This window comes from Carlito syrichta, unplaced genomic scaffold, assembly GCF_000164805.1.
Source record: "Carlito syrichta isolate Samal-C Ts95f unplaced genomic scaffold, Tarsius_syrichta-2.0.1 Scaffold308804, whole genome shotgun sequence".
In the NCBI taxonomy this organism is placed as follows: Eukaryota; Metazoa; Chordata; class Mammalia; order Primates; family Tarsiidae; genus Carlito; species Carlito syrichta.
Genome location: NW_007252900.1, coordinates 384609 through 412466, shown reverse-complemented (window position 1 = coordinate 412466; position 27858 = coordinate 384609). Strand labels below are relative to the sequence as shown.

The 27858-nt window shown below is 36.8% G+C and overlaps 1 protein-coding gene across 2 annotated transcripts in view; it reads right to left on the bottom strand.

The window, feature by feature from the left end:
- Positions 1–27858, bottom strand: part of SKIV2L2 (Ski2 like RNA helicase 2) — a 101654-nt gene that overhangs the window by 34945 nt on the left and 38851 nt on the right. For both annotated transcript variants that reach the window (XM_021716388.1, XM_021716389.1), the window contains 4 exons: positions 24472–24622; positions 17286–17458; positions 13771–13839; positions 6483–6611 (listed from right to left, as the gene is read on the bottom strand). In XM_021716388.1, the coding sequence (XP_021572063.1) occupies positions 6483–6611; positions 13771–13839; positions 17286–17458; positions 24472–24622 (522 nt within the window). The remainder of the gene's footprint in view (positions 1–6482; positions 6612–13770; positions 13840–17285; positions 17459–24471; positions 24623–27858) is intronic.

The following is a 27858-nucleotide window of genomic DNA, read 5'->3' as shown; positions in this document are numbered from 1 at the left end:
CATCCTGTAGGGCCCAGTGTGATCTTTGGACTGGGCCACATTCTTTAGGAAATTGGCTTAAGCTATAATTAAGAGCTTCGGTAGCATTGTATAAGTGGTAGAGTTTAATTTAGTCGTCATGGGTATTGAGTGAGCTTTAGAAGTTATTGATTATCAGAACATCATTAGACTAGTAAGGATTGTTACACTGCTTTTGAAGAACATTAACTAGCAAAGGGAACAATGAGACAATCTTGGGGTTTGTTCCTCCTCACACCTAAGCATCTGGTGGGTGGGGGATGCCCCCCCGCACCTGGCTTTGTGTTTATGTGAAAGACTTGTGAGACTGCCTGTCTAAAATTTGGGGATAAATACCTGCTGTAACTTTCAATAAACGGCTTCTGCTCATTTCACTGAACAGTTGTCCACTTTCTTTCTCTTTCTTCCTCTTTATATCTATCCTTCCATCTTTCTTTCTTTTAATATCTATCCCTACAGATTCGCCGATGCCACCACATCTTCCAAGGGACTCCCCAAAACTTGCAGGGGCTGGCCCCCCGCAGTCCATAACCTTTGGTTATATTTAGTTCACCTTTATTATTATGATACTAACAATCTCACCTCTAGAAAGTAATTGCAGCCATTTTTGTGTACATGGGATATTTGCATAAACACCTTTCCATGCTTAACCAGGCACCCTGCCCTATGGTAAATGCTATATTACCAATGTGGCCTTTACAATTGGAAGTGTTTTTTTTTTCCTGTCCAGTTAACTGCTCCTGGACTATCTTCCCTGTAACTAAGTTCCCAAATAAAGCCCATGTCTCATCTGTTGTCACTGGGTCATTTCTTGTGCCTCTCACAGTGCTTTCCCTTTTGGGGTCTTTGGAAGTCTGATATTACACTTGATTAAACAAAAATGGTACAGTGAGTTCCAGCGTCAAGACTGTCTGAGTTTGAATTTAGTCTTCATCTAGCTGTGTCACCTTGAAGAAATTATCTAACCTTTCAGTTTCTCCATTCAAGAAAATGAGGATAAAATTCTATTTCATGAAGTTATTAAGAGATTACATAAGACAATGTATGTGAATTCCTTAAGTTAGTGCCTAAAACACCATTTAAAAGTTATTTAGTTTAATAAATGTCCAACAAGTTTGTCAATAAATCTGCATACAACAGTGTGAAAACAGCAGAGATCATATACTCGAAATGCCAGATAGAAAAGGTAGACAATATTTTTCAGTGTTAGTAAGTGACAGAGACTGAAAAGTTGAAGAGTGCATGCATGATTTAAAGAGGATAGCTATGGTTGTGCCAGAAAGGAATGCAATACTAGTTTCTAAATTTTTCTTTTTTGAAAGCTAGAAATTCGAATTATTTCAAAGTCCTGATTTTTAAAACTCTGACAACTGGCCAGGCATGGTGGCTCACACCTGTAATCCCAGACCTTTGGGAGGCCAAGGTGGGAGCATCAATTGAGTGAAGGAGTTTGAGACCAGCCTGGGCAACATAGTAAGACCTTGTCTCTACAAAAAAATAAAAAATAAAAAAAATTAGCTGGGCATGGTGGCATGTACCTGTAGCCTTCACAACTCAGGAGGCTGAGGCGGAAGGATTGCCTGAGCCCAGCAGGTCAAGGCTGCAGTAGCTAGTAATCATGCCACTGCACTCCAGCCTAGGCAATAAAGTGAGACCTAGACTCAATAAAAGTAAATAAATAAAAATTTACATTTCTGCTATTTCCCAGCCTTAAAAAATATTAGTTTCTTTCCTGCAAAGCAACAGCCAACTATGTGAAAAAAACCGAATACTATAAACTGCTCACTATATTTTTAGAGTTGTGGGGTGCAAGTGAGGATTTACTACATAAGCAAGCTGCATTTAGGTGAAGTTTGTGGGCTTCTAGCTGCCTCTCTTTCCTGATAGCGGTACCCAGTGTGTTGCCACACGACCCCCTCCTTCCCTCCCCTAGCAGTGTCCAATGTCTGCCAATCCCAACTTTGTGCTCATGTGACCAGTGATCAGTGCCTGCTTAAGAGTGAGAACATTAGGTATTCAGCTCTTTGTTTCAGTGACAGTTCACTTAGTATGATTGTCTTCAGGTGCCCATGTTGCTGCAAAGGACATGATTTTGCTCTTCTCTATGGCTGTGTAATATTCCATCACGCATATGTGCCATATTTTCTTTATTCAGTCCACTTTCCATGGGCATCTGGGTTGGTTCCATGTTTTTCCTATTGTGAATAATACTGCAATGAATGTATGGTGTGCAGGTGTCTTTTTGGTAGAATGATTCATGTTCTTTTGGGTACATTTCCAGAAGATGGATTGCTGGATCATATGGAAGCTCAATTTTTAGTTCTTTGAGAAATCGTCACAGTTTTCCACAAAGGTTGAACTAGCTTACATTCTCACCAACAGTGTTAAGAGCATTCCCTTTTCTCTATAGCTTCACCAGCACCTGTTAGGTTTTTGACTTTCTAATTATAGCCATCCTTACCAGTGTTAGGTGGTATTTCATTGTAGTTTTGATTTGCATTTCTCTGATGATTAGCAAGGCTGAGTATTTTTTCATGTTTGTTGATGCTTTCCTTTGAGAAGTGTCTATTCATGTCCTTTGCCCACTTTTTAAAAGGGTTGTTGGCTTTTTACCTGTCAATTCGTTTGAGCTTCTTTGTAGATGCTCGATGTTAGGCCTTTGTTGGATGCATAGCTTGCATATGAAACCACTGATTTAAAAGAAGCTAAATTCATGGGCTGTCTCTAATATTGTATTTGCTGAACAACCTGAGAATTGCAGGCATTAAAGGAAGCCTTAATTGCAGGCATTTAAAGAAGTCTTTACAATTAGTAGCTGAACATTAAACTAATCAGAGACCTCAGTGGCCAGACACAATTAAAAAATACAAACTTGCCGGCTCGGTGGCTCACCCTGTAATCCCATGCTTTGGGAGGCTGAGGTGAGTGAACTGCCTGAGCCTGCGGGTTCGAGACCCGCCTGGGCAACTTGGTGAGACCTCATCTCTACGATAAATCAAAAAATTAGCCAGGCATGGTAGCGCACACCTGTAATTCCAGCTACTTGGAAGGTTGAGGCGGAAGGATCGCCAGAGCCCAGCAGGTTGAGGCTGCGGTGGCCGCTGGCCACTGCACTCCAGTCTGGGCGACTGAGTGAGACTGCAACTCAAAAAAAAAAAATATACAAACTTAAGAGAATGAATTCAAAAGTCACTATAAACCAACAACTACAACAAAAACCAACAAGAATAAAGTCTGGGAAAGTAGAAAAACTCTGATTTACAGAGTCACCACATCATTTTAAATGTCCAGTTTTCAAATAATTATGAGATGTGAAAACATAGCAAAGTATAACCTATACAGAGAAAAATAGCAGGTAATAGAAACTGTCCCCAAGGAAGTCAAGAAATCAGACTTAATAGACAAAGAATTTTAATCAGCTATTTAAAATATGTTCAAAGTTCATACCCTAAAAATCTGATTTCAATTTGTATAACTGCATATTCTAAGTTGTAAAATTTCATTCCATCACTACTACCGGTATCTTGAACCTCAAGCGATTGTTATACAGCTTAAGTATATAGTTGTTATCTGTTATCTTCGTCCTTTTATAGATATTTTTATCTAATGCTGAATGATTCTAGTGAGTTCCTTGTCTAGAGAACAAAACCTCTTATTTATGTAAACTCTGCAATTATGGTCTTCACTTCCTGACACCGAGTCAAGAAGTGGTTGTGATAAGGAGCAGTGGCCAGACACGTGAAGCTGGCAAAATAACAGTGACAAAACTGCAAATAATCTTTAAAACACACTGTCTGAACTGTTCACCTCTGTTAATCAATGTAATACAGAGTTGGCATGCTCTCACACTCTTTACATACACACACACTCTAGGCCTTTTCTGGAAAAATAAGTTCAAGAATATTTATTTCAAAGGTGAAAGAAAAAGTCCTTTTAGAAAGTAGTCTTGTACAAGGTCTGATAAAAAGCTAAATTTGGCATCACATATACTCGGAGCCAGAGAGGAGAATGATGATTATGCAAACTCTTCCACCTCATATATCATGCAATGGAAGCCTGCTTCTAACCTACCCTAATAGTGCTATACAATCATTTTTCTTATAAACTGCCTACGGAACTAGAATCCTATATCTAGGATTCTTATTCAAGACAGTAAACTACAAAAGCAAACAATATAGTATATATATCCTATTTAGGATATAGTCCTCTCTGCATTATTCTTATGTCTTTGTCAATCAACCACAAGAAAAGAACAATGTCAAGTTATTTCTAAAGAGGGTGTTTCAAGTTCTCCAAATGCTGCTTCCTTTGTTGGGAATACAATTCTTGTCTCAAAAGGTCCTCATGTCCCTAAAAATTTGTTCAAATTCCACCACTTTCTTTAAAAGCCTTCTTTACTTGCCCTGGGCAATTTTGAAAAAAAAAATGTTTCCCCATTAAGCTGCAATCCCCTTGAAGTCAGACTGTATATGAAAATCATGTTAACTCCACCCCTACCAACTTCCTTAGCAGTGTAGACAGAAGTAAGCAAAATAAAAACACATGATACAGGAGCAAAGTAGAGACCCTCAAGTTTGTCAAATTCTCAGTAAAGGTGTCCCTAGAGAGGCTGTTTACTGAATTGAACCAAATCATGATTATTAAGGACTATAAAGTTTCTCAGTATTATTAAGTGAAACAGGAACAGCTAAGGTTAATAAAACATGGGCCTAGAACAGAGACAGACAGCAAATAGATTTTACCTAAAATGCTAACCCCAATGAATTAGTCATGGCTGCCTGTATCATTTCCTTGGAAGAGTCTAAGTTTTCAATGTGAAAAGAGGGCCATGACTTAATTTATTATTAGTGTCTGCTATGAAATAGGAATAAGTGTTGGGATGTGTGCCACACATTTGCTATTCCAAGTGACCTAAAGTCCCTTTGGGTATAATAAATATGTGCCAAGTTGTGGGACTTTTAGGCACATTTTTAGTTAGGCAGTCAATTGGTAAAATAAATGCTAGGAAAAAAAATTATACAAGTCTCACTTGCTGGTGGAACTGTGGAAGTAAACAAATTAGAAGATTAGGGAACAGAGGCCAAAGGCTAGGTAGTATTCAAAATTATAAATAAACTTTTAAACCATCATTTAGAAATGCTTAACAAGAAAATGTCTTTTTAAATACTGCCAACTCTGAAACTCCTAATCATTAATTAGGGGTCCAAAAAAGCAGTCTCTGATGCTGCAGTGACACATTTTACTTTCTACAAACCAAGTTTATTATAAAAAATGTCTTTACAATGACATTCCCTAAAAGACCTATCAAATATGCCATATATTTAAAGCAATGTTTAAAATTAATAAAATTCCATCATCAGACTTCAGATACTTCCAATCTTTGCAATAAGATTTTACCAACTATTATTTTATTTATTCCCATGTAAAAAAATAGAAGAAATTCAATAAATATGGGTATCTCCTGTGGCAAGTCAAATGTTTTACATTTAATTAAAAGCACAAGTAAATTAAATAATTTTAACTAAGGAAACTTGGGTTTTCATTATCAAAACAATGCTTCAATCATTACAGATGTTCTGACTTATGATGAGTTACGTCATGTTAAACCCATCAAAAGTTAAAAATATCATTGAGCCAAAAATGTTTTTAATACAGGAATACCTAAACCACCAACACATCTTAGTCTCGTCGTCCTGAAACATGCTTAGAATTCTTACAATTAGCCTACAGTTGGGCAAAATCACCTAATACAAAGCCTAGTTTATAATAAATGTGAAATATCTCATTAACTTATTAATATTCTACAGAATGAGTATCACTTTTTGCACCATCACAATGATGAAAAACCCTGGCTGGGCTCAGTGGCCCAGCCTGTAATCCTAGCACTTCAGGAGATCGAGGTAGGTGGACTGCCTGAGCCTATGGGTTCTTCACCAGCCCAGGCAACTTGGTGAGACCTCACCTACACACACACACACACACAAATTAGCCGGGCGTGGTAGTGTGTGCCTATAGTTCCAGCTACTTGGAAGGCTAAGGCGGAAGGATCGCTGAAGCCCAGCAAGTTGACGCTGGGGTGGCCGTGAGTGTGCCACTACACTCCAGCCTGGGCGAAAGAGTGAGACTCCAACTCAAAAAAAAAAAAGCCCCAAGTCAGGGACCATCTGAATTGCCATCAAACCTTTATAGCCCTAGTAAAATATAGGCTCATGTGAAATTTAAAAGATTAAATTATATTTTTTCTCACTTTACCATTATTTACTTTGTTATAATTTGATTAAAAAAATACAACTGAAGTCTCATTAATCATCCTACTGATATTATAGATGGTTTTTAAAATACATTGAAAACTTCTAATTTAGAAATCATGGCAGTGTATTCATTACAATCACATTCAAGAACTCTAGTGATTATAAATAACTTACAAAATATCTAAAATATGAAGGCAAAAAGTGAAGACAAACCTGCATCTCTCCTTTCTCATCAGGTTTAGCTGGTTTTGCAGCCTCAGTAGCTGAATTTTTCAAGCTCTCTTTGCTACAGCGCAGAAGTACTTCTACTACATATAGAGGATCCAGTTCACCAGAATTAGGCTAAAAAATAAAGCAGGATAAAAGTAGTTCATTGATTCTCAAAAACTCGTACACAAGTGTTAAGTTCCATGTATACAAGGGCTATTTTCTCAACATTTAGCAGTATATCTGCTACATATCGTACAGTACATTTATTTTATGAAATAAAGCTGTCTTTCTGCATTCAAAATGTTCCAGTAGATAAGAAAACACTTTATATTTAAGAAATAACTTGATATTTATTAATTCTTATAGTATGATCACTGTCAATTATGACACAGAAAGACTCTTTAATGCTTCTAATGATGTTTATAATTTTGTTATTCCAGAATTACAAGAAGAAACTAAATTCTAAGTGTTAGAAAATTAAACTATTATCTTTAAATCACCCTAAATTAAATAACATAAAAAATAGTTTGAGAGTAGACGGTTTTATTGCTTATTACACTGGCACTTCTATATTATAGTTCATTGTGTTTTATTAAGTCTTTTAAATTCTCTAGTAAAACTATAATACTCAAGATCTAAGGACAAAACACATCATTTGCTCTATGATAATTTATGTTTGAGAGCAGTGTCTTTCAAACAATAACAGAAACAGGAGACTGGTAAATCCCAAAACACAAGAGGGCTCAGGCTCCCTGCAGCTCTCAGTTGGAGAGGGTTAGCTTTCCAGGAGGGGCAGGATGTCAGTATTTCTCATCCTCCTCTCACCTGCCTACTTAGAAAGGCTAAGTTTTCAGCAGTGAGGCTAGAAGGTAGGTGCTCCTAGCTGGGTGCGATGGCTCATGTCTGTAATCCCAGTACTTTGGGAGGTAGAGGTGAGAGGATTGCCTGAGTCCACGGGCCCAAAACAAGCATAGGCAAACTGGCGAGACCCTGTCTCTACAATAAGTAAATAAAAATTAACTGGGCATGGTGGTGCATGTCTGTGGTTCCAGCTACTTGGAAGGTTGAGGCAGAAGAATCACCAGAGTCCAGTGGGTCAAGGCTGCGGTGGCGGTTACTGTGCCACTGCACTCCAGCCTGGACGACAGAGTGAGACTCCTCAAAGAGAAAAAGTGCTCCCTTCTTCTACCCAGCCTCTACTAGTTGGCTAGAGGCTCTACTTCGGGTGTGGTGCTGCTGGAAATAAGGGGCCTAACAGTTCTTTCCCTGGCTTTTAAGGTACTGGCTCCATGCTAAAAGGCAAGGGAAAAAGGCCTGAGGCTACCATTCCTATTGTGTATCTACCCCTTAGCTCCAAAAGGAGGTATGTCACTCAGAGAAAAGCCATTGTCCCTACTTCCAGTTTTGGAACTCTGACCCAGAGATTTTGCCTGGAGACAAGTATGCCTTAAAACAGGTAGCTCTTAATATCCTCCCAAAAGAACTGATTCATCTGCAGCAGAGTCTGAGGAAGTTCAAGCCTAAAGGAAGCTCTCAAAAATGGTGGTGAAAAACAATTGGTAGACTTGTATTCATTGGTGATATAGCCTAAATTATACACTGGCTTGCAGGGGGAAACCTAGTATTAAAAAAGATAGCTGGGAACAGCCCTTCTGCTAGCAGAGTGTAATAGTTGAGTAAGCCCAGGGAAAGATACAAAGAGACCCCTGCTCAAACACTGTCATCCCGGGATGACTGTGGGCATAGCGAAGGCTGTACCCCACCCAACCATAACTCAGAAGCAACATAAAAGACAACACTGGGGGGAGGAGGCTGAGGGGAGAAGAGGTATAGAAGAGACTTCACTCAATTTAGCCAGCCACTAAATACATAAGCAAATAATGATATCTTACAAAGGAAGTGGGGGATACCCAGATTTACTATATTACCTATAATTCCAAATTCCAATTAAAAAGAGATTCAAATAAACAGGAAAGTATGATCTATGACTCATATATAAAAAAAAAAAAGCAGGCACCAGAAACTGTCCATAAGAGCGACCAGATATTGGATTAACCATTGTAAATATGTTCAAAGAACTAAAAGACATCATAATTAATGACATATACAAAGGCACAATAACAATGGTAGGTCAAATATAAAAGATCAACAAAGAAAGAGTATAAAAAAGAATCAAAAGGTCAGGTGTGGTGGCTTACAACTATAATCCCTGAACTTTGGGAGGCTGAGGTGAGACCACTGCTTGAGCCAAGGAGTTTAAGACCAGCCTAAGCAACATAGTGAGACCTTGTCTCCACACAAATAAAAAAGTTAGCTAGTTGTGGTGGTGCATGCCTGTAGTCATAGCTACTTTGGAGGCTGAGGCACAAGGATCACCAGGAGGTTGAGGCTGTGGTGAGCCATGATCATGTCAACGTACCACAGCCTGGAGTCTGGGTAAGAGAATGAGAACCTGACTCAAAAAAAAAAAAAAGAAAAGAAAATGAAAATTTTGGAGTTCAAACGCATATTAATTAAAATGAAAAAATTTCTAGAGGCGCCTAATAGTAGAACTGAACTGGAAGAAAAACGCATCAGCAAACTTGAAGACAGTCTGATAGAGATGAGGCAATTTAAAGAATGGAGAACAAATAAGGAATGAACCAAGCCTCAGAGAAATACGGGACACTGCTATGTGCAACAATATACCTATAATTAGAGTTCCAAAAGGAGAAGAGAGAAATGAGTGAAAAAATATTCAAAAAAAAAAAAAAAGGCTAAAAACTTCCCCAAACTTATCAAAAAAATTAATTTATGCATCTAGAAAAGTCAATTAACTCCAAGTAGGACAAATGCAAAGAAGTTCACAAACAGATACTCTGATACAGATACATTCATCACAGTAAAAATGCAGACAGCCAAACCACAAGGAGAAAATCTTGAAAGCAGCAAGAGAAAAAAAGACTCACTTCTTACATGGTAAATTCAACAAGATTAACAGCAGAAACAATGGAGGCCAAAAAACAATTGGCTGGCATATTAAAAAAGCAGGGGAAGAGAACCTACTAACTAAGAATCCTATATTCAGCAAAGTTATTCAAAAATGAAGGCAAAATAAAGACATTTCCAGATAGAAAAAAAACTAAGAGAATCTGATGCTATCAGACTCTCCTTATAAGAAATGCAAAAAGAAGTTCTTCAGGCTAAAAGCAAAGTAACAGCAGACATTTATTTGAATCTAATAAAATGAAAAAAATAGAACACCAGGAATGGTAATTATATAACTATAAAAGGCAGAAATAAATGAGTATGTCTTTTTCTCTTAAATGATTTAAAAAGTAAATGTATAAAAGTTTGTATATATTGTATTATTGAGCCTGTAACATACCAAAATGTATATTTGGCAATAACCACACAAAAGAGGTGGCTGGGACTCAAACTGTACTAGGCTAAGGCAATGACACCAGATGATAACTTGAATCCACAGGAAAAAATAAAGAGAACCAGAAATAATAAATAAGAAGGTTAATATAACAAAAGCTACACATACACACACACTCTCTCTCTCTTAAGTTTCTTTAAAAGTCATAGAATTATATAAAGTAACAATTACAACAATGTCTTGTTGGGGCTGTAACATTTATAGATGTAATATGTATAATAATAATACCACAAAAGGAGGAAAAATACAATAGAGGTATACAGGAATAATGCCTCTACACCTCACTGGCATTAAGTCAGCATAAAGCTAAAGATTATTCTGATAATTGAATATATATATGAAAAGCTCTAACAACCATTAAGGAAATATAAAAAATATATAGAGAAAGTGAAAACAATCATTAAAGAAACTAAAATGCCACATTATAAAAAAAACTTGCTTAATAAAAAAGAAAGCCATAAAGAAAGAATTGAAAAACTGGCGTGGGACATATAAGACTTAAAATGGCACACACAAATCCAATAATATCAACAATAAAATTAAGTGTGAATGAATTAAGCAACCCAAAAAGGCAAAGATTTTCAGACTGGATTAAAAAACAAAATCCAACTACTGTGTATGCTATGTATAGGCGACACACTTTAAATTTGCTAATACAAAACAGAATGAAAATAAAAAAGATGGGGAAAAATTGCAAAGAACAAAAGGAATCTCAAGAGGCTATACTGATATCAGATAAACTTTAACAAAGCATGAAAACACATGAAGCAAAAACTGACAGGAGTGCAGAGAAAAACAGACAATACAACAATATCCCACTTTCAGTAATGGACAGAACAACCAGACAGAAGGTTCTGTAAGGAAAGAAACAGAAACTCGAACACTCTAAACCAAAAAGACCTAATGGACACCTATGAACACCTCATCTCAAAACAGCAGAGTATAACATCAAACACTGTGCAAGACAGACCATGTCAGGCCATTACACAAACTTAGAATAATTCAAAACTACTCTAAACAACTCCAAGTATGTTGTGACAAAAATGAAATAAAGCAAGAAATCAAAAACAGAAATTTGAGACACAAATAGATGAAAATTAACACTCCTAAATAAAAAATGATTCAAGAAAGAAATCAAAAGGGAAATTAAAAAATAACTTTACAGTGAATGAAAATTACATAACATACTAAAACTTTGGGGATACAGCTAAAGCATCTACAGAGAAAAATTTATAACTATAAATAGCTATATTTAAAAAGAGCTATCTCAAGTTAATACTTGACCTTCTACCTAAACACACTGGGAAAAGAACGGCAAATTCAACCTGAAGCTAGAAAAAGAAAATAAATAAAAAAGATGAGGCAGAAATTAATGGAATAAAGACAGCAAAATAAAGAAAAAAATTACTGATCTTGAAAGCAGCAAGAGAAGATCAACAAAACTAACAAACCTTTACCTAGATCAAATATTTAAATTATTATATCAGAAATAAAAGAGGGGGAACATTACTAACAACCTTACAGAAATAAAAGAATTATAAAGCAATAATATAAATAATCATTTATCAATAAATTAGATAACTGAGAAGAAAGGACTAATTTCTAAAACAAAGTCAAGAAGAAACAAGACAATCCAAAGAATATACCATACAAAGTAATCAACTGACTTAGTAATCAGAAAATTACCCACCAAGAACAGTCTAGGTCTAAGTGGCCTCACTGCCAAATTCTACTAAATTTTTTTTTTTGAGTCAGAATCTCACTCTGTTGCTCAGACTGGAGTGCAGTGGCATTCCAGGTCGCAGCCATTGCAGCCTTGACCTGTGGGGCTCAGGTGATCCTTCTGCCTCAGCCTTCCAAGTAACTGGAAATACAGGTGTGCGCCACCATGCCCAGCTAATTTTTTGATTTATTGTAAAGATGAGGTCTCACTAAGTTGCTCAAGCTGGTCTCCTTGAACCCCAAGGCTTAGGCAATTCTTTCGCCTCTGTTCCAAAGTGCTTGGATTATAGGTGTGAGCCACTGTGCCCGGCTCTACCAAATATTTACAAAAACTTGATACTAGTTCTTCAAAAAACAGAAAAGGAACACTCCCTAACTCATTCTATGAGGTTAGCATTATCCTAATACCAAACCAAACCAAAGACATCACAAAAAAACTACAGATCAATATTTCCCATGAATATAGGTACAAAAAATCCCCAACAACGTATTAGCAAACTGAATTCAGCAATATATAAAATGAATACATTATGACAAAGTGTGATTTACTTCAGGAATCCAAAGTTGTTTTAACATCTGAAAATCGATTCATGTAATATATCACATCAGAATACAAAACACGAATAAAAAGCAAAAACCAGGTGATCATCTCAATAGGCACGTAAGAAATATTTGACAAAATATTTATCTTTCATGAAAAAAAAAACTCAACAAACTAGAAATAGGGAAATTTCCTCAACCCGATAAAGGGTACCTACAAAAAACCCACAAACAAAAATCACCGTTAACAGCAAAAGACTGGATGATTTCCCCCGAAAAATAGGACAGTATCTGCTCTCATTACTTCTCTCATTACCAACAGTGTAAAGCAGGTTCTAGATGGGACAGTTAGGCAAGAAAAATAAATAAAAGGCATCTAGATTGAAAAGGAAGAAGCAAATTATCTCTGTTTGCAAAGGACATGCATGACCTTGTATAGAGGAAATTCTATGAAACCCACTAAAATCCTATAAGAACTAATCAATAAGTCCAACAAGGTTGAAGGGTACACAATCGATATACAAACGTCAACTATATTTCTATATACTTGCAATGAACAATCCAAAAGTGAAGTTAAGGGAATATCATTTAGAATACTATTGAAAAAATTAAGATACTTAGGAACACACTTAACAAAAGTAAAAAACTTATACTTGGAAAATGAAACACTGCTGACCGAAACTGAAGATTTAAATAAAATAAAAAGCATGACATGTTCATGGGTCAGAAGACTCAATTTTGTTAAGATGGCAACCTCTCCAAATTGACCTACAGATTCAACACAATCCCTATCTGAATTCTTTGTAAAAACTGACAGGCAGATTCTAAAATTCACATGGAATTGAAGGGAACACCGAACATCTAAAACAATCTTCAAAAATAAGTTCAAAATTGAAGGAGTCACATTTTCATTTTCTTAAAACCATACTACAAAGCTGTAACAAAAGCCAGGCATCATGGCTCATTAAGGCCTGTAATCCCAGCACTTTGGGAGTCTGAGGTGAGAGGACTGCTTGACCCCAGGAGCTTGAGACCACATAGGCAACATAGTGAGACCTTGTCTCTACAAAAAAATTAGCCAGGCATGGTGGCACATGTCTGTAGTCCCAGTTACTCAGGAAGCAGAGGTGGAAGGATCACCTGAGCCCACAAGGTAGACACTGTGGTGAGCCTTGATCACACTCCAGCCTGGGTGACAGAGTGAGACACCACTGCTTCCATTTAGAAAGAATAAGTAAAATCAACTCATCTCTCCTAATGTATTTTCTTCAAGTCTGTAACACATACCTAAGTCAAAATTCTAATTTTCAGTAGCAGAAGTTTATTTTTTTCTAATATTTAATTTAAAGAGTAAAATCATAAAAAAGAACCGATGAACTCACAAAATGAATGGAAACTGTCAGGGAATTAAAATTTTTCAGTGTTGTTAGAAAAATAGTCATACTATGTTAGAACAAAATGTAAGACTATTCTAAAAATTAACTCTTCATGACAGAATTTAATACTGCTTCTTTTAAGATAATATTATTTCTACTTGGACCAATTTCATAATCCTGTAAAAAACACTAAAAATGTGTTTATAATTTAAATTTAAGCACAACAGTTTACCTTAACATTTGACTTTTTTGAGAAATTCACCACTACTCCCCAGCCAAAGTCATCTCCTTCATTCTTTACCTAAAAAGAATAAAGGAAGTAAACAATAACGTTTATATCTAAAAGGCATTTTTAGCCTTCCACATCTTCATTACAGACTAAGAAGACTTTTTGCATTTTCCTGATAAAATATTTTTTGAAAGAGCACTGCAAAATTTAAGAAACAAGATATTAATCCTACAGAAAAAAAATCAAATGCCAAATTTCATAGGCCCCTAGAACAGAATACATTAAGTCCCCTACATACAAACAAGTTCTGTTCCAAGACTGTAGTTTGCACTTGTACATTCAATTTGTTCCTAAGTCCAACAAAGTCAGCATGGTACCCAACTAACACAATTGGCACACAGTACTGTGCTATAATAGTTTTATAATACTTTTCACACAAATAATACATAAAAAACAAATCCAATAAAACATTTTAAATCTTACAGTACGATGACTTGAAAAGTACAGTAATACAGTACAGTACAACAGCTGGCATACAGGGGCCAGCATCAAGTGGTCAGGCAAGAGTTACTGACTGGAGGAGGGAGAGGAAGTGGGAGATGGAGGGCAAGCTGCAATTCTCACTCATTCCTGAAGGTGATGACACCGGTTCTGGTTCCTTGCTGGATTCAATTGGATCTACCCTCTTGAAAAAACGATTTGGCCGGGTTCGGTGGCTCAGCCTACAATCCCAGCACTTTGGGAGGTCGAGGTGAGTGGATTGCCTGAGCCTGCGGGTTCGAGACCCACCTGGGCAACTTGACGAGACCTCATCTCTACAATAAATACAAAATTAGCCGGGCGTGGTAGCGCGTGCCTGTGGTTCCAGCTACTTGGAAGGCTGAGGCGGAAGGCTCGCCGGAGCCCAGCAGGTCGAGGCTACGGTGGCCGGGAGTGGCCACTGCACTCCAGTCTGGGCGACTGAGTGAGACTCCAACTCAAAACAAAACAAAACAAAACAAAAAACAAACAAAAAAACGATTCAGTGATGTTTGGCTTTTTTTTCTCATCATAGATGATATAGTAGCACTGGATTGTATTTTGAATGGTTACTGCAGTTTTTGTGTATCATTCTGCGTTCTACTCCTATGCCTCAAAAACTAACAGTGCCTTCTCAAATAAAGAAATTCCCCTTGCCATTTCCTGCATCATGAATCTTTTCGGTTCTTCAGTTATTTCTTCTTCTTTTTGTCACTCTTTGTCCTTTCTCTGGGCTTCTAATTCCATCAGGTCTTTATTAGTAAGCCCTTTGTGTTACATAGCAAGTTCAGTGAAGTTGTCCTCTTGCAGATCTAGCTCCAGCTTCTTGCTGAGGGTCACTAAGTTGCTGAAGATCTCTTTGAACTCCTTGTCCACCTTCTCAAATCCACAAAAATCGAGTACTGCTGGCAAACATTCTTCCAAACCCCATTCACGGTAACAGCCGTAATCTAGCACCACACAAAGTCGATGTTTTTTATGGTCTTGTAGATGTTACAGTCCTTCCAAAATTGTTGCAAAGTTGTTTGTGATTCATCACTTGCTTTTGTTGCCTGATGAAAAGTGTGATGTGGCTGGGTGTGGTGGCTTACCCCTATAATCCCAGCACTTTGAGAGACCTGGGTGAGAGGACTGCCTGAGCCTGTGGGTTCAAGACCAGCCTGGGCAACTTGGCGAGACCTCATCTCTACAATAAATAAAAAAATTAGCAGGGCATGGCACATGCCTGTAGTTCCAGTTACTTGGAAGGCTGAGGTGGAAGGATCGCCTGAGTCCAGCAGAAGGCTGCAGTGGCCGTGTGCATGCCACTGCACTCTAGCCTGGGTGACAGAGTGAGACTCCAAGTCAAAAAAAGAAAAAAGAAAAGAAAAGCGTGATGTACTGAAAGTCACTATAACTCCCTGGTCCATAGGGTGGATGAACAACTTAATATTTGGTGGCAGATGCACTACTTTGACACTGGGATGAAAGTTGACCATGAATGAGGGGTGGTGTGGAGCATTGTTCACCACAAAAATATAGTGGAATGTGACATCCTTCTCCAAGTAATATCTCTCTACCTCTGGGATAAAGTGGGAGGAAAATCAGTCCTGGAAAATGGCCGGTATAACCCAAGCTTTGGGGTTACTTTTACACACAATAGGAAGAGTGCCCTTGGCTATGTTTTTAAGAGCTCTTGGGTTCTCTGAATGATAAACTAAGAGAAGTTTCAGATCCATATCATTGGAAACAGGAAGCATCGCCACCCAACAACAGAGTTAGCCCATCCTTTGCTGCTTTATATCCTGGCACCAACTTTTCCTTCTTACTGATGTAATTTTGGTCTGGCATCCTCTTCCAGAACAGTCCTGTCTTATCCACATTAAAAACCTGCTTTGGTAAATAAGCACCTTCATCAAAAATTTCTTGAAGTGTTTCTGGAAATTCCCTGGCAGCTGCCATATCTGCATTCACTGCCTCGTTACTTACTTTTACATTATGAAGGTTGGCTCTAGTCTTGAACTGATAAAACCAGCCATGGCTGGCATTAAAAGATGTACCCTTTTTCTTCAAGTCTTCATAAAGGCTCTTAGCTCTCTCTTGAATCAACATTAAGCTGAGTGGGACTCGCTGATGTTGACCTGCATTCACACATTGAGAAGTTTCTCCATTTCTTTCATCACTTTTCCACACTTCAATAATATTGTCAACATCAATGGCATAGCAGACTTCTCAAATTCCATGATTTGTCCTTATTCTTTAGAAAAGTGCCAGTGGTTGAATGATTCTTGTTAAAAGAATGAACGACGTCTACCATCATTTCACCTCGCTCCACTCTCTTACTTTTGTTTCCATTGTTATTGCTTAGCAGTAACAGCTACATCACCGCTGTTTGTATGCTTGTTTCCAGACATCTGGCCTTGAAATAAAAATACTGTAGTACTGTACTCTATACAGTACTGTACAGTAAAGTACACAAAAGCACAGCCACTTGTAGAAGATGCATGCACATGACAATACATGTCAGACAGGTGAACTAACATATGATTGGACATGCAAACATAAATTCACATCTTTGAAAGTTCACAACTTGAAAATTTGTATATAGGGGACTTATTGTAACAGAAATCCCTCAACTGGCAAACAAATACTAAAAAGTGACAGTGTTTGTTCCAAGAATATTTTAAGTCTTTAGATTAGCCAAATATTTAATTAGATATATCTAATGAATTCATCCAGAACTTGAAATTGCCTTATTTTTAGATAACATTTAATAACTGAAAAATATGTTAATTCTAAAACTAGCTATTTCAATTTATATACCTGAAAATAAAAATTAGGGGCGATTAAAAGGTCTTCAGATAAGTCCTTAAATCAGTGCTATGTGAAATGTGTAAAATAATTAATATAGATCAACTATTGCAGTAGGAAGCATTTTATAAAAAAAAATTAGAATCTTTATCCAAAATATTTTTAAATATTGAAATATTCAAATATTTTATGAAGAAACAATAACATACCTTTACCAAACGGCCTGGTTGGAGAAATGGCAAGCAATATTTTGGCTTGTGAATATATTCTTCAATTTCTTTACCTAGTTTGGCAAGCTGCTGTCTAATCTTATAATAGATGACGACGCTTTCTTCATTGGGAATTACTATTTTATTATACTGTTCTTCTGAGTTTTTAACCTCTGCAAATAAAACACATGTACGTAATAAAAAATTTACACATTACAAAAAATTATACCCAAGGCGCATCTTTTTTCACCTACTACAAATGCAGGGAACAAAGTCAGTTTGCATATTCTACAACTCACTCAACATAAATCCTCCAAGAAAATCTGAATTGGCAGCAGTTACATCTGGTCAGTTAATTCTCTCCCTAAGCGTTGCAAAGGAAGTAGGGGAGTACTTCTGGAAAATTCAGACCTAAAATGGGCTACACAGCACGATCCTGTAATACTTACTGTGATAATAAAAATTTTCTATGCCTGCACTTTCCAGTACAGTAGCCAGTAGACATTAGCCATATGGTGACTTAAATTAAAATCAATTAAATAAAAAACTCAATTCTTCAGTTACACTACCACCATTTCAAATGCTTAATAGTCACATACAACTAGTGGCTACTGTACGTGGATAATACAGACATAGAACATTTCCACCACTCCAGAAAATTCTACTGCACAGTGCTGTTTTACACCTTCTAACTTTGCCACTTTAACTCTCAGCAAAGAACCTCGTGTGTTAACCTCATCAGACTTTCAACACTACCTGGGACTAGGTCTCTGAAACTTAATTCAACCACATTTAAATCTCTCTGCTGAAATTTACAACACTAATTAGTTCCTTTCGGCAATTATTCTCTTATTTAATCTAAGATGCCACTCCTGGGCCTAATCCTTGATTCTAGTGATCTCCCTTTCCCATTCCATTATGCCCCCATCCTACTGCTAATCAACTACTATATTGTGGCAAAATATACATAACATAAAATTTACCATTAATGACATTTATATTAGTACATTCACAATGTACGTAACCACTACCGCTAACTAGTTCCTAAACATTTTCACCGAAAAAAAGAAACTCCATACTCATTAAGCAAACACTCCTCATGCCTTCCTCCAACTTTCTCTATGCTGTCTCCATGAATTTGCCTATTCTATATAGTTCATATGTATAATATCATACAAATATGCAAACTTTTGTGTTTGGCTTCCTTCACTTGGCATAATGTTTTCAAGGTTCATTCATGATCCATTATCTATCAGTACTCCACTCTATGGCTAAATAATAGTCCATTGAATAGATATACCACATTCATTTGTATATTTATGAACTGACTGACATTTGGATTGCTTCCATCTTTTGGCAACTATGAACATGTACACACAAGTTCATGTTAGAACAACTGTTCAATTCTTTTGGATATATACCCAATAGTGGAAACACTGGGTAATTCTACATTTAATTTGTTGAGGAACTGCCAAACTATATTCTATAGCAGCTGTCCCCAACCTTTTTGGCATCAGGGTCCAGTTTCACGGAAGACAATTTTTCCAAGGACTGGGGTGGGGGGGGAGCTGTGTGGCTGTGCAGTCAAACCTCACTATTAATGTTTATCTGTATTTGCAGCCACTCCCCAGCACTAGCATCACCATCTTATATCATTTGGCATTAGATTTTCATAAGAAGCACGCAACCTAGATTCCTGCATGTACAGTGAGTTCGCTCTCCTGTGAGAATCCAATACCGCTGCTGATCTGACAGTAGTCAGAGCTCTGCTCGCCAGTCATTCACCACCTGCTGTAAGAGCTCAGTTCCTAAAGAGCCATGTAGCAGTCTGTGGCCAAGGGTTTGGGGACTCCTGTTCTACAGTGACCATATCATTTTGCTACTTTTCTTTTTCGTGCTTGTTGGCCGTTTGTATATATCCTTTGGCAAAATGTCGATTCAGATCCTTTGCTCATTTTGAAACTGCATTGTTTGTCTTTCTACTGTTGAATTATAAAAGTTCTTCATATATTCTAGATACTAGGCTCTTATCTGATAGATGAATTACAAATATTTTCTCCCATCCTGTAGGTTGTCTTTTACTTTCTTGATAGTGTCCTCTGATGCAGAAAAGTACTTCAGAGGAGACAAACGCTCTTAAAGTCATTTTTTTCTAGTTTTTGTGCCACATAAAATTTACACAGAATTCTGTGTCTAAATGTGTGGGGACATCAAGCAGTAGACACCACGTAGATGTCTTCTAACTTAATTCTGACACTATCTGTATGGAGATAGTATCGGATCTAACAAGTTGAGGGCTCAGTCCCCAAGACTGCCTGCCCCTCCCTCCTCCACACCAGTCACAAGTCTGAATCTCTGGTCAACTGACTTTAAGTTGGGGTTATTATGACCTCCATTTCTGGATCTGCATAATTTGTGAGAGTGGCTCACAGAACTCCTGGGGACACTTCTATTTATGCTTCTTACAAATATTTCAAAGGATACAAATAATAGTCTATGAAGAGATATATGGGACAAGGTATGGAAGTGTTCTGAGCCCATGAGCTTTTGTCCCTATGGAGTTGCGATACACTACCTTCCCTGGCACGTGGGTGAGTTTTTGTATATTTTCCTATAAGTCTTTAGCTATACAGAAGCTCCCCAAATTCTGTTCCCTTGCATCTTTTATGGAGGCTTTACTGGATAGACAGGATTGACAACTGTGTAAATATGTGATTGGGTATGATCTAATACTAAGAGTGGGGAAACCCAACAAAGCCTGTTTAGATTTTTTTGGTGTTGTTTAGTTCCTCTGTATAGCATATTTTTCTTCTAGACTTTGAGGCAGGACCTATTTTTAAATGGGAGTCTACAATTAGACTACATAGGTAAGATAATTTTTTTATGGCCATCTCTAAGACAGAAAGGTAGGAGATGATTCCTGCCTTTGGGAGAAAAAGATGCAGTCAAAAGAGGGCAGGAGAAGGTCAGAGAGAAATTCTGTTGTCAGAGACCTGCTTCTGAGGCCTAAAGTGTCCCAATATTATAATCAAACACTGTAACCGGCTTATGGGAGTTATGAAGCAGGAACTATGGATGTGCTATATAGTATTCTAGAAAATTAGTAAATTTAGGTGCAGTCTGTTTTTTCTCCAAATTAAAACAAGTCAGCCTCTCTAATCTTTTCTCAAAAATGTTTTAAAGAAAGTTTTTATTTATGTCTTTCAAAAGTATCTCTTCAACCCCAATCAGATAGTTGAGGAACTTTAGTATAAAAAGCTGGTTTCACTACAGTGCAAGAGGAAGACCCCATGGGTACTGCCATATGAAAGCCCCAGAATTTTAGGAAACAGCATGTAAGATATGCTCATAAACTCTTAAGGCAGTTTGTAAATAATTTCCTCCTTTTGAGGACAGGAGATAGTGGTTACAAACACATATAGCATACAATACAAAGTATGCAATAGATAAACCTGTGTATGACAAGGAAATGAACTACCACTCCCAGTCCTGAGCAAATGTTACAACAGGATAAAGTACAGATTGCTCTACTAATACAGGGTCATACTATCAGTAGTTATAACTAGCACCTACATAGCACTTAACATAGGTTCTTATTTAATTCCTATAATCTATATGAACTGGATACTATCCTAATCTAACAAAACATACTAAGGGTCAGGTAGTCTTGATTCAAATCCTTGTCTAATTTCACAGTTCTTGCTTCTAACCATGGCATAATGAAACTAAACAAAAAGATTAAAATTAAGTCTGCATTTTTCTTTTCGGTCAAGGAACTATAAAATCCTAGGAGTTCTCTTATGGATTGCTGAAAAATCTACTGTCGATTGAGCAAATCAAAATGAAAAACATTATCTAATGTATGTAAACCATCCAGGTTTGTCATAATGAATAAAGCATTGTACAAATTCTAGATTCTCAAAGACAATAGTCTGCATTTTAATTTTGGTATGCTTAAGGTGATAAAAATAACACAAGCTGTCTTGAAAAGGTTCTGGTAGTATAGAGTAACAAAAAGAAGTATCCCTCCAACTAATGAATGAAAACAGTAATGGACTCCATTCAGGATGCACTCTGCATTTTTAAAGCACACAGGGTCAGGCTCAGTGGCTCAGCCTGCAATTCCTGCACTTTGGGAAGCTGAGGTGAGTGGATTCTCTGAGCCAGTTCGATATCAGCCCAGGCAACATGGCGAGACCTCCTCTCTACAATAAATAAACAATTAGCCGGGCGCAATAGCGCATACCTATAGTTCTAGCTACTTGGAAGGCTGAGGCGGAAGGATGGCTGGAGCCCAGCAGGTTGATGCTGGGGTGGCTGTGAGTGTGCCGCTGCACTCCAGCCTGGGTAATGGAGTGAGACTCCAATTAAAAAAAAAAAAAAAAGCACACAGGATTCCCATCATCTCAAACCATCTCCTCTCATACTACATGCTCTGTTTGGTCACAACAGTCAGTCCTACAAACAGCACTGGAGATGCTTCAATTCCTTCATCATTTAATTTCTTTTTCATCACTTTAATCCTTACTTTTTCCAGGAAAAAGTCTGTTACACGTTTGATGCTTAGTTCTTCTGCTAATGGGTTTCCCAAAGTTAGAAATACTGGGTATTTTCCTTTAACACTGGAGGTAAAGAGATGCAGGGATAATTCAACTGCAAGAAGATACACGAGGCAACATAAGTGAGCAAGGATCATGTTACCCACCAAGTCTTTTAAAAATATAAGAAATGAAACTGAAAAAATAAATTAAACACAAAAGCTTAGAACTGAGGAGATAGATAAAAGAAAATGAAAATGTACACCTCAAAGAAAAAACCCGAGGCAACATTAATATTGCATTTATTTGGGAGGACTACAGCCAGGGATATACTTTTAATTTGTCTCAGGAAGTGCTCTGGACAACAAAGGAGAGACTTGAGTTTTTAAAGAAAAAAAAAACTAATCAGAAGGGGGAGATTATAAAAGTTGTCTGTCAGGAATTCTCACTCGTTAACAAGTAACACTGGTTAACAGAAATAACCAATGGTTACTCACTAACCATTTGTTAGTGATGGGCTATATATCGCTGCTACTCGGCTTCAGTTAGTCTAGAGCCCACACCGCAAATGACTTCAGGTCATTAGTTAGCTCAAGGGGCAGTGAGACTTGACAGCTGCTCCATTTTAAACACCTCCCCGGGCCTGACAAGGCTCACATTTCTCACATAAAAGGTTTTCTTGTTTTTTGTTTTGTTTTGTTTTTTCTTTCTTAGAGAAACAGTGGAATGCTTAATGTCATAGAGTAGGTAGCAGATAAAAGTCTTTAAAAAATATTCAATTGTGCTTGTGAAAATTTAGTTAAAGGTGACTTAAAACTAGCTCAAATTTGAAAAGATTGTATTTTGTCATTATTTTATTTTATTTTTTAAGTTAGAAAAATTACTACAACTCTTCTCATCACCTTATTAAAAAAGGATGACCTACGCTGTAATAAAAACAGCACTGCTAGGCAGCAGAAGTCCAAGATTCTGATCTCCATTCTGCCATCCATCAAACGTGTAAATGTTAGATTCTGATTTAACTTCTCTAGGGTCCCCTTTTAAAAAAAAAATTGCAAAATGATACCAAAGCTTCTTCCAGCTCTATGGTTTGTAATGAAGAAGGTTTTCTTAACTAATACCTGAGAATATGAAAAAGGAGATCGTTATGATCTCTTATCCAGGTAAGGGTTTAAAAGAGAATTTAACTTTTAACTCACTTGGATCTTCTAAGCCTTTTTCATTCCTTTAAGGCAGAAGTCTCCAAACTTTTTGGCATCAGGGATCTATTCATGAAAAACAATTTTTCCATGGGGGAGTAGGGAGAACATAAGGCATTTATTTCTCATAAGGCGTGTGCAACCTAGATCCCTATTGCAGTTCACAAATAGGGTACCTGCTCCTATGAGAACCTAATGCCACAGCTCTGACAGGAGTCGGAGCTCCGTGCTCCACTCAGCTCTCCCCCTGCTGCGTGACAGATTCCTAACGGGCCATGGGGATTGGGGACCCCGGCTCTAAGGCACATTATTATACTTCACTTAATTTTGGCTACATAAAAAAAAAAACAAAAAAACAAAAAAACAAGTGGCATTATCCTATACACTCGTGATAGAAATTTCAAATCTGTCTTTATCATTAAATAAATCATGGTACATTTATAAAATGGAAATATTTAGTTATTAAAAATCATACTTTCAAAGGATACCTGAAATTAAAATTTAAAAGCCAGAATCAATAAGCTGATAAAAGCATTTAATACAAGGCCAGGTACAGGGTAAATATTAGCAAACTATACCAATTATAAGTATCATCACTACTGTACCAATTATAAGTATCATCAAAAACTCTACATCTGATTTTACCTAAAAAAAAAAAAAAAAAAAGTACGTGTATGAGGAAAAAAAACCTACAAAGAGTTAACATTGCTTGGGTAGCTCTTTCTGTGTGAGATTACACACGATTTTAAACTTTCCTTTGTATTTTTTGTTGCACTTTTTTTTAATAGTAACTATGCATTGTTTTTAAGAGTTATCCAAACCAGTAAATTAAAATCATTGCCTCTATTTTAGCTTTTAATCAACTCCTAGCTTTTGCAGGGTAGATGATCAGCCACTCTACCCTCTACAATAAGCAATGTACAATTCTACTTGAAGATAGTTATCATAGAACAAGTTCTTTCTGGATTTAGAGAGCCTTATCTTTATTAGAAACTGAAAATTCTAAAAAAACTGAACTCCAGCCAAGTTAAAGCTATTTCCTTAATCATTCATAAGCTTATGCTATGGCACTCTTTTTGTAAAGAGAGATAGTGAAAGGCCAAGACTAATATACACACGCTTCTTACAGGTTTAATATAACAGGCTTTTTGTTATATCGTTATTCAGGGACATGGGTTATCTATATGATGTCTAAGACAAGAAATTATATCAAATTTGAGTCAACTATAGAAAAGAGTCTTGCCCGGGTTTTTTTTTTTTTTTTTACCTCCACTTTTAAACGTTCTTGTCAGTTACAACGACCAGATTATAGATGCAGTTCTTTACGTAAGAATCAAGATTTTGAACAAAGTAGTCAATAATGATTTTGAACAAAGCAGTCAATAATGCAGACGATTTGCTATTTAGTCTCCTAGAGAAACTAAGCTGTTATGGTAATTTTATACTTACTTTCTACTACTCCTGGAATTGCTCTATAATGCTGAAACTGGTAGAAGGATTTTTCCAACATGTACTCAGGATTAATTTCTTCTACACGTAGTAAGTTCAAAACCATGTTGTAGGTCAAATGGAAAGCACTATTTAGAGGATCAGCTGAGCCCTAAGAAAGAAAAACATGTCAATTTTGTATGTTTTTCAAATAAGTTTACACAAGTATTTTTAACCTGCTATAATGCTTAATAATTTAGTCTATGTTAAGACATACTATAGAAATGTATTAGTTATTTCCTTTATTTGACCAATACAAAGTGATAAAATAGTTATCTTTGGGGAAGTGAAGGGGGAAAAAAAATCACTAGAAGAGTAGTTAAAGTATTGTTTGCCATATATGTTTAGCTCTCTGCCTTCCAAGCACATGACAGGATTGCTTATTCTAACCCCCAAGTTAGTGGGACCAACAAGTTGTGAAGGAAAGTGATGTGTCACTTTCTGGCCAAGTATTTAATTGCTGGTGTAAACAGTAACTTTTTCCTTCTAGTATAATGATTAATAATGCTCAGGATGGTGGTTTCTCCAGAAGACTGGATCCCTAAACAATAATGATAGCAGAACCTCCCCTATCAACCTGCAATTAACATGTAGGATGTAAGAGAAATAAACCTTTAAGTTACTGAGATTTAGGTTTATTATTGCAGCATAACGTAACCTGTACTGACAGAGCACACTAAATTTATTTCAGAATAATATTCATGCATTTAAAATTCTGGATCCCATAATGTTGGCTTTTGAACTTCAGTTTAAGAGCCTCTGAGTACGCTAACAGTGTTTGTGTATTTTGCTGTTATTTAGAAATATGTGGCATACATAGTGGGTGGGACTTCACTTCTAAATATTTCTGTATGTATCTTTTATGATAAAATAAATTTTACTGCAGATGTTTTTTGTAGAATAATGTGACCTAAACGCACAAGGTTTATATCCAAATTACTTTCCTGACACCGAAATTTTTCTTACAGCAATGTTACTTCAGAACTGTTTTTAATATGCAAATGACATCTTGAAATTCTCAGCTTTCTGGGAAGACATAAGCTAGCTACTGCATTTCCCACAAATTTCTTTCCATACTTTATCTACACTTTGATAATTCCTTTTTGTCCTCCTAACTGTGGCTGTTACCAAAGAAGGGCTAGGCTAATATACTGCCTAATCTAGTCGGGCACAGTGGCTCACACCTGTAATTCCAGCACTTTGGGAGGAAGAGGTGAGAGGATTGTCTGTGTCCAGGGGTTTGAGACCAGTCTGGGCAACTTCACTAAACATCGTCTCCAAAATAAATAAAGAAAATTAAGCTGGGTATGGTGTTGCAGGCCTGTGGTTCCAGCTACTTGGAAGGCTGATCACCTGAACCTAGGAGGTCAAGGCTGCGGTGGCCTTCAGCATGCCGCTGCACTCCAGCCTGGGCATCAGAGTGAGACTCTGACTCAGAAAAGGAAAAAAACCAACAAAAAAACTGTCTAATCAGTATAGAATATTTTATTATAAAATAAATTTTACTGAAGATTTTTTTGTAGAATAATGTGACCTAAACTCACAAGGTTTATATCCAAATTACTTCCCTGACCCTGAAATTTTTCTTCCAGCAATGTTACTTCAGAATTGTTTTTAAAAATAAAGTTGTATGAAAATCGCTATAAGAGAATGACCAAATTCTTGGAAGATACATGCAGAAATATTTAGAAGTGAAGTCCCACCCACTATGTATGCCACATATTTCTAAGTAACCACAAAATACACAAACACTGTTAGCGTACTCAGAGGCTCTTAGACTGAAGTCTAAAAGTCAACATTATGGGATCCAGAATTTTAAATGCATGCAGATAGGATTTTGTAAAGAGAGGGGGGAGATTTCACCTGAGTCTTAAGTGTGAGTATTCCTAACTCCTAAATAGCCAAGAGCCACCCACCCTAGGTGGATACTGATTAAGTTCCTACAACTTAATCTTTATCTACTTGACTTAAAAATAGGGCCCAAAAAGGGGCAAAGCTACCATAAAAACCAGATTCTTGGAGAACAGAAGAATCAAAGACAACTTCAGCTATTTATAATTTTGCAAACTGTCTGCAGGCTTCTGCTATTTTTCTCTTCTATTATTACCTCCACTAAGAAATCTAAGTCTTCAATACAGCACATGTTTATTTCCAACCCCAAGTTCTACTTCTAAATTCCCAAATGATATACAAACACCTATCTGAATTCTCTGTCACCTGAAACTCACCAGGACATTTTGACATTATATCCAAGTGAGCCCAGGACAGTCCCAACTTAATAGCAGTTATACTGGTATAATTAATAAATAGCACCCTTTCCCTCTTACAATACCCTAATTTGGATTATACATAACATGGTTACTATCTAAAATAAAAGTTACCCTTGCTGTTCCCCATTTATGACCAACTTTCCCTTTCAGATGAGTTACTCATTTAAATTTAGTTCAGTTTCTTCTCTGCATCATTCCCTCCTTTTACTCAATTATTACATTATTTCTTCAATACATCTTAAATTATTTCTTATGTTTCTTTACCCTGCTACTACCGCAGGTCAGTTTCACCAAATCATACCTAGATTACTATAACTATCATTCTAACACCTAGATTACAACAACTACCACTCTAAGTATTCTAATTTGTTTCCCTTCCAATTTGTTTGACATGTTGTTGCCAGATGAGTCTTTCTAAATATGCTATCACTATGATATACTACCCTATTCAGCAATAATATTGCAAGTCCCCTTCATATGAACCTTCAAGTTACAAACTTTAATGTTGCACATCAGTTTAGTTGGGTACCTAGGCTTTGTTTCAAACTGTGGATTTTTAATAGGCTATATTGACACTTGGTGGAGAGAAATAATACATGAAAAAATGCAGATGCGCATCATTAAAGTTTTAACTTGAAGGTTCATATGTAGGGGATTTGCTATATTATTGCTGAATAGGGTAGTATATCATAGTGATATCATATTTAGAAAGATTCATCTGGCAACAGCATGTCAAACAAGTTGGAAGGGAAACAAATCAGTATACTTAAGAGTGGTAGTTGTTGTAATCTAGGTGTTAGGATGATAGGATGATAGTTGTGATGATAGTTCATCAAATCTAGGTATGATTTGATGAACCTGTGACCTAGGGTAGTAGCAGGGTAAAGAAACATAAGAAATAAGTTAAGATGTATTGAAGAAATAATGTAATAATTAAGACAAATTAGAGCCGGGCTCAGTGGCTCAGGCTGTAATCCCGTGCCTTTGGGAGGCTGAGGTGAGTGGATTGCCTGAGACCGCGGGTTCGAGACCCGCCTGGGCAGCGAGACTTCATCTCTACAATAAATAAAAAAAAATC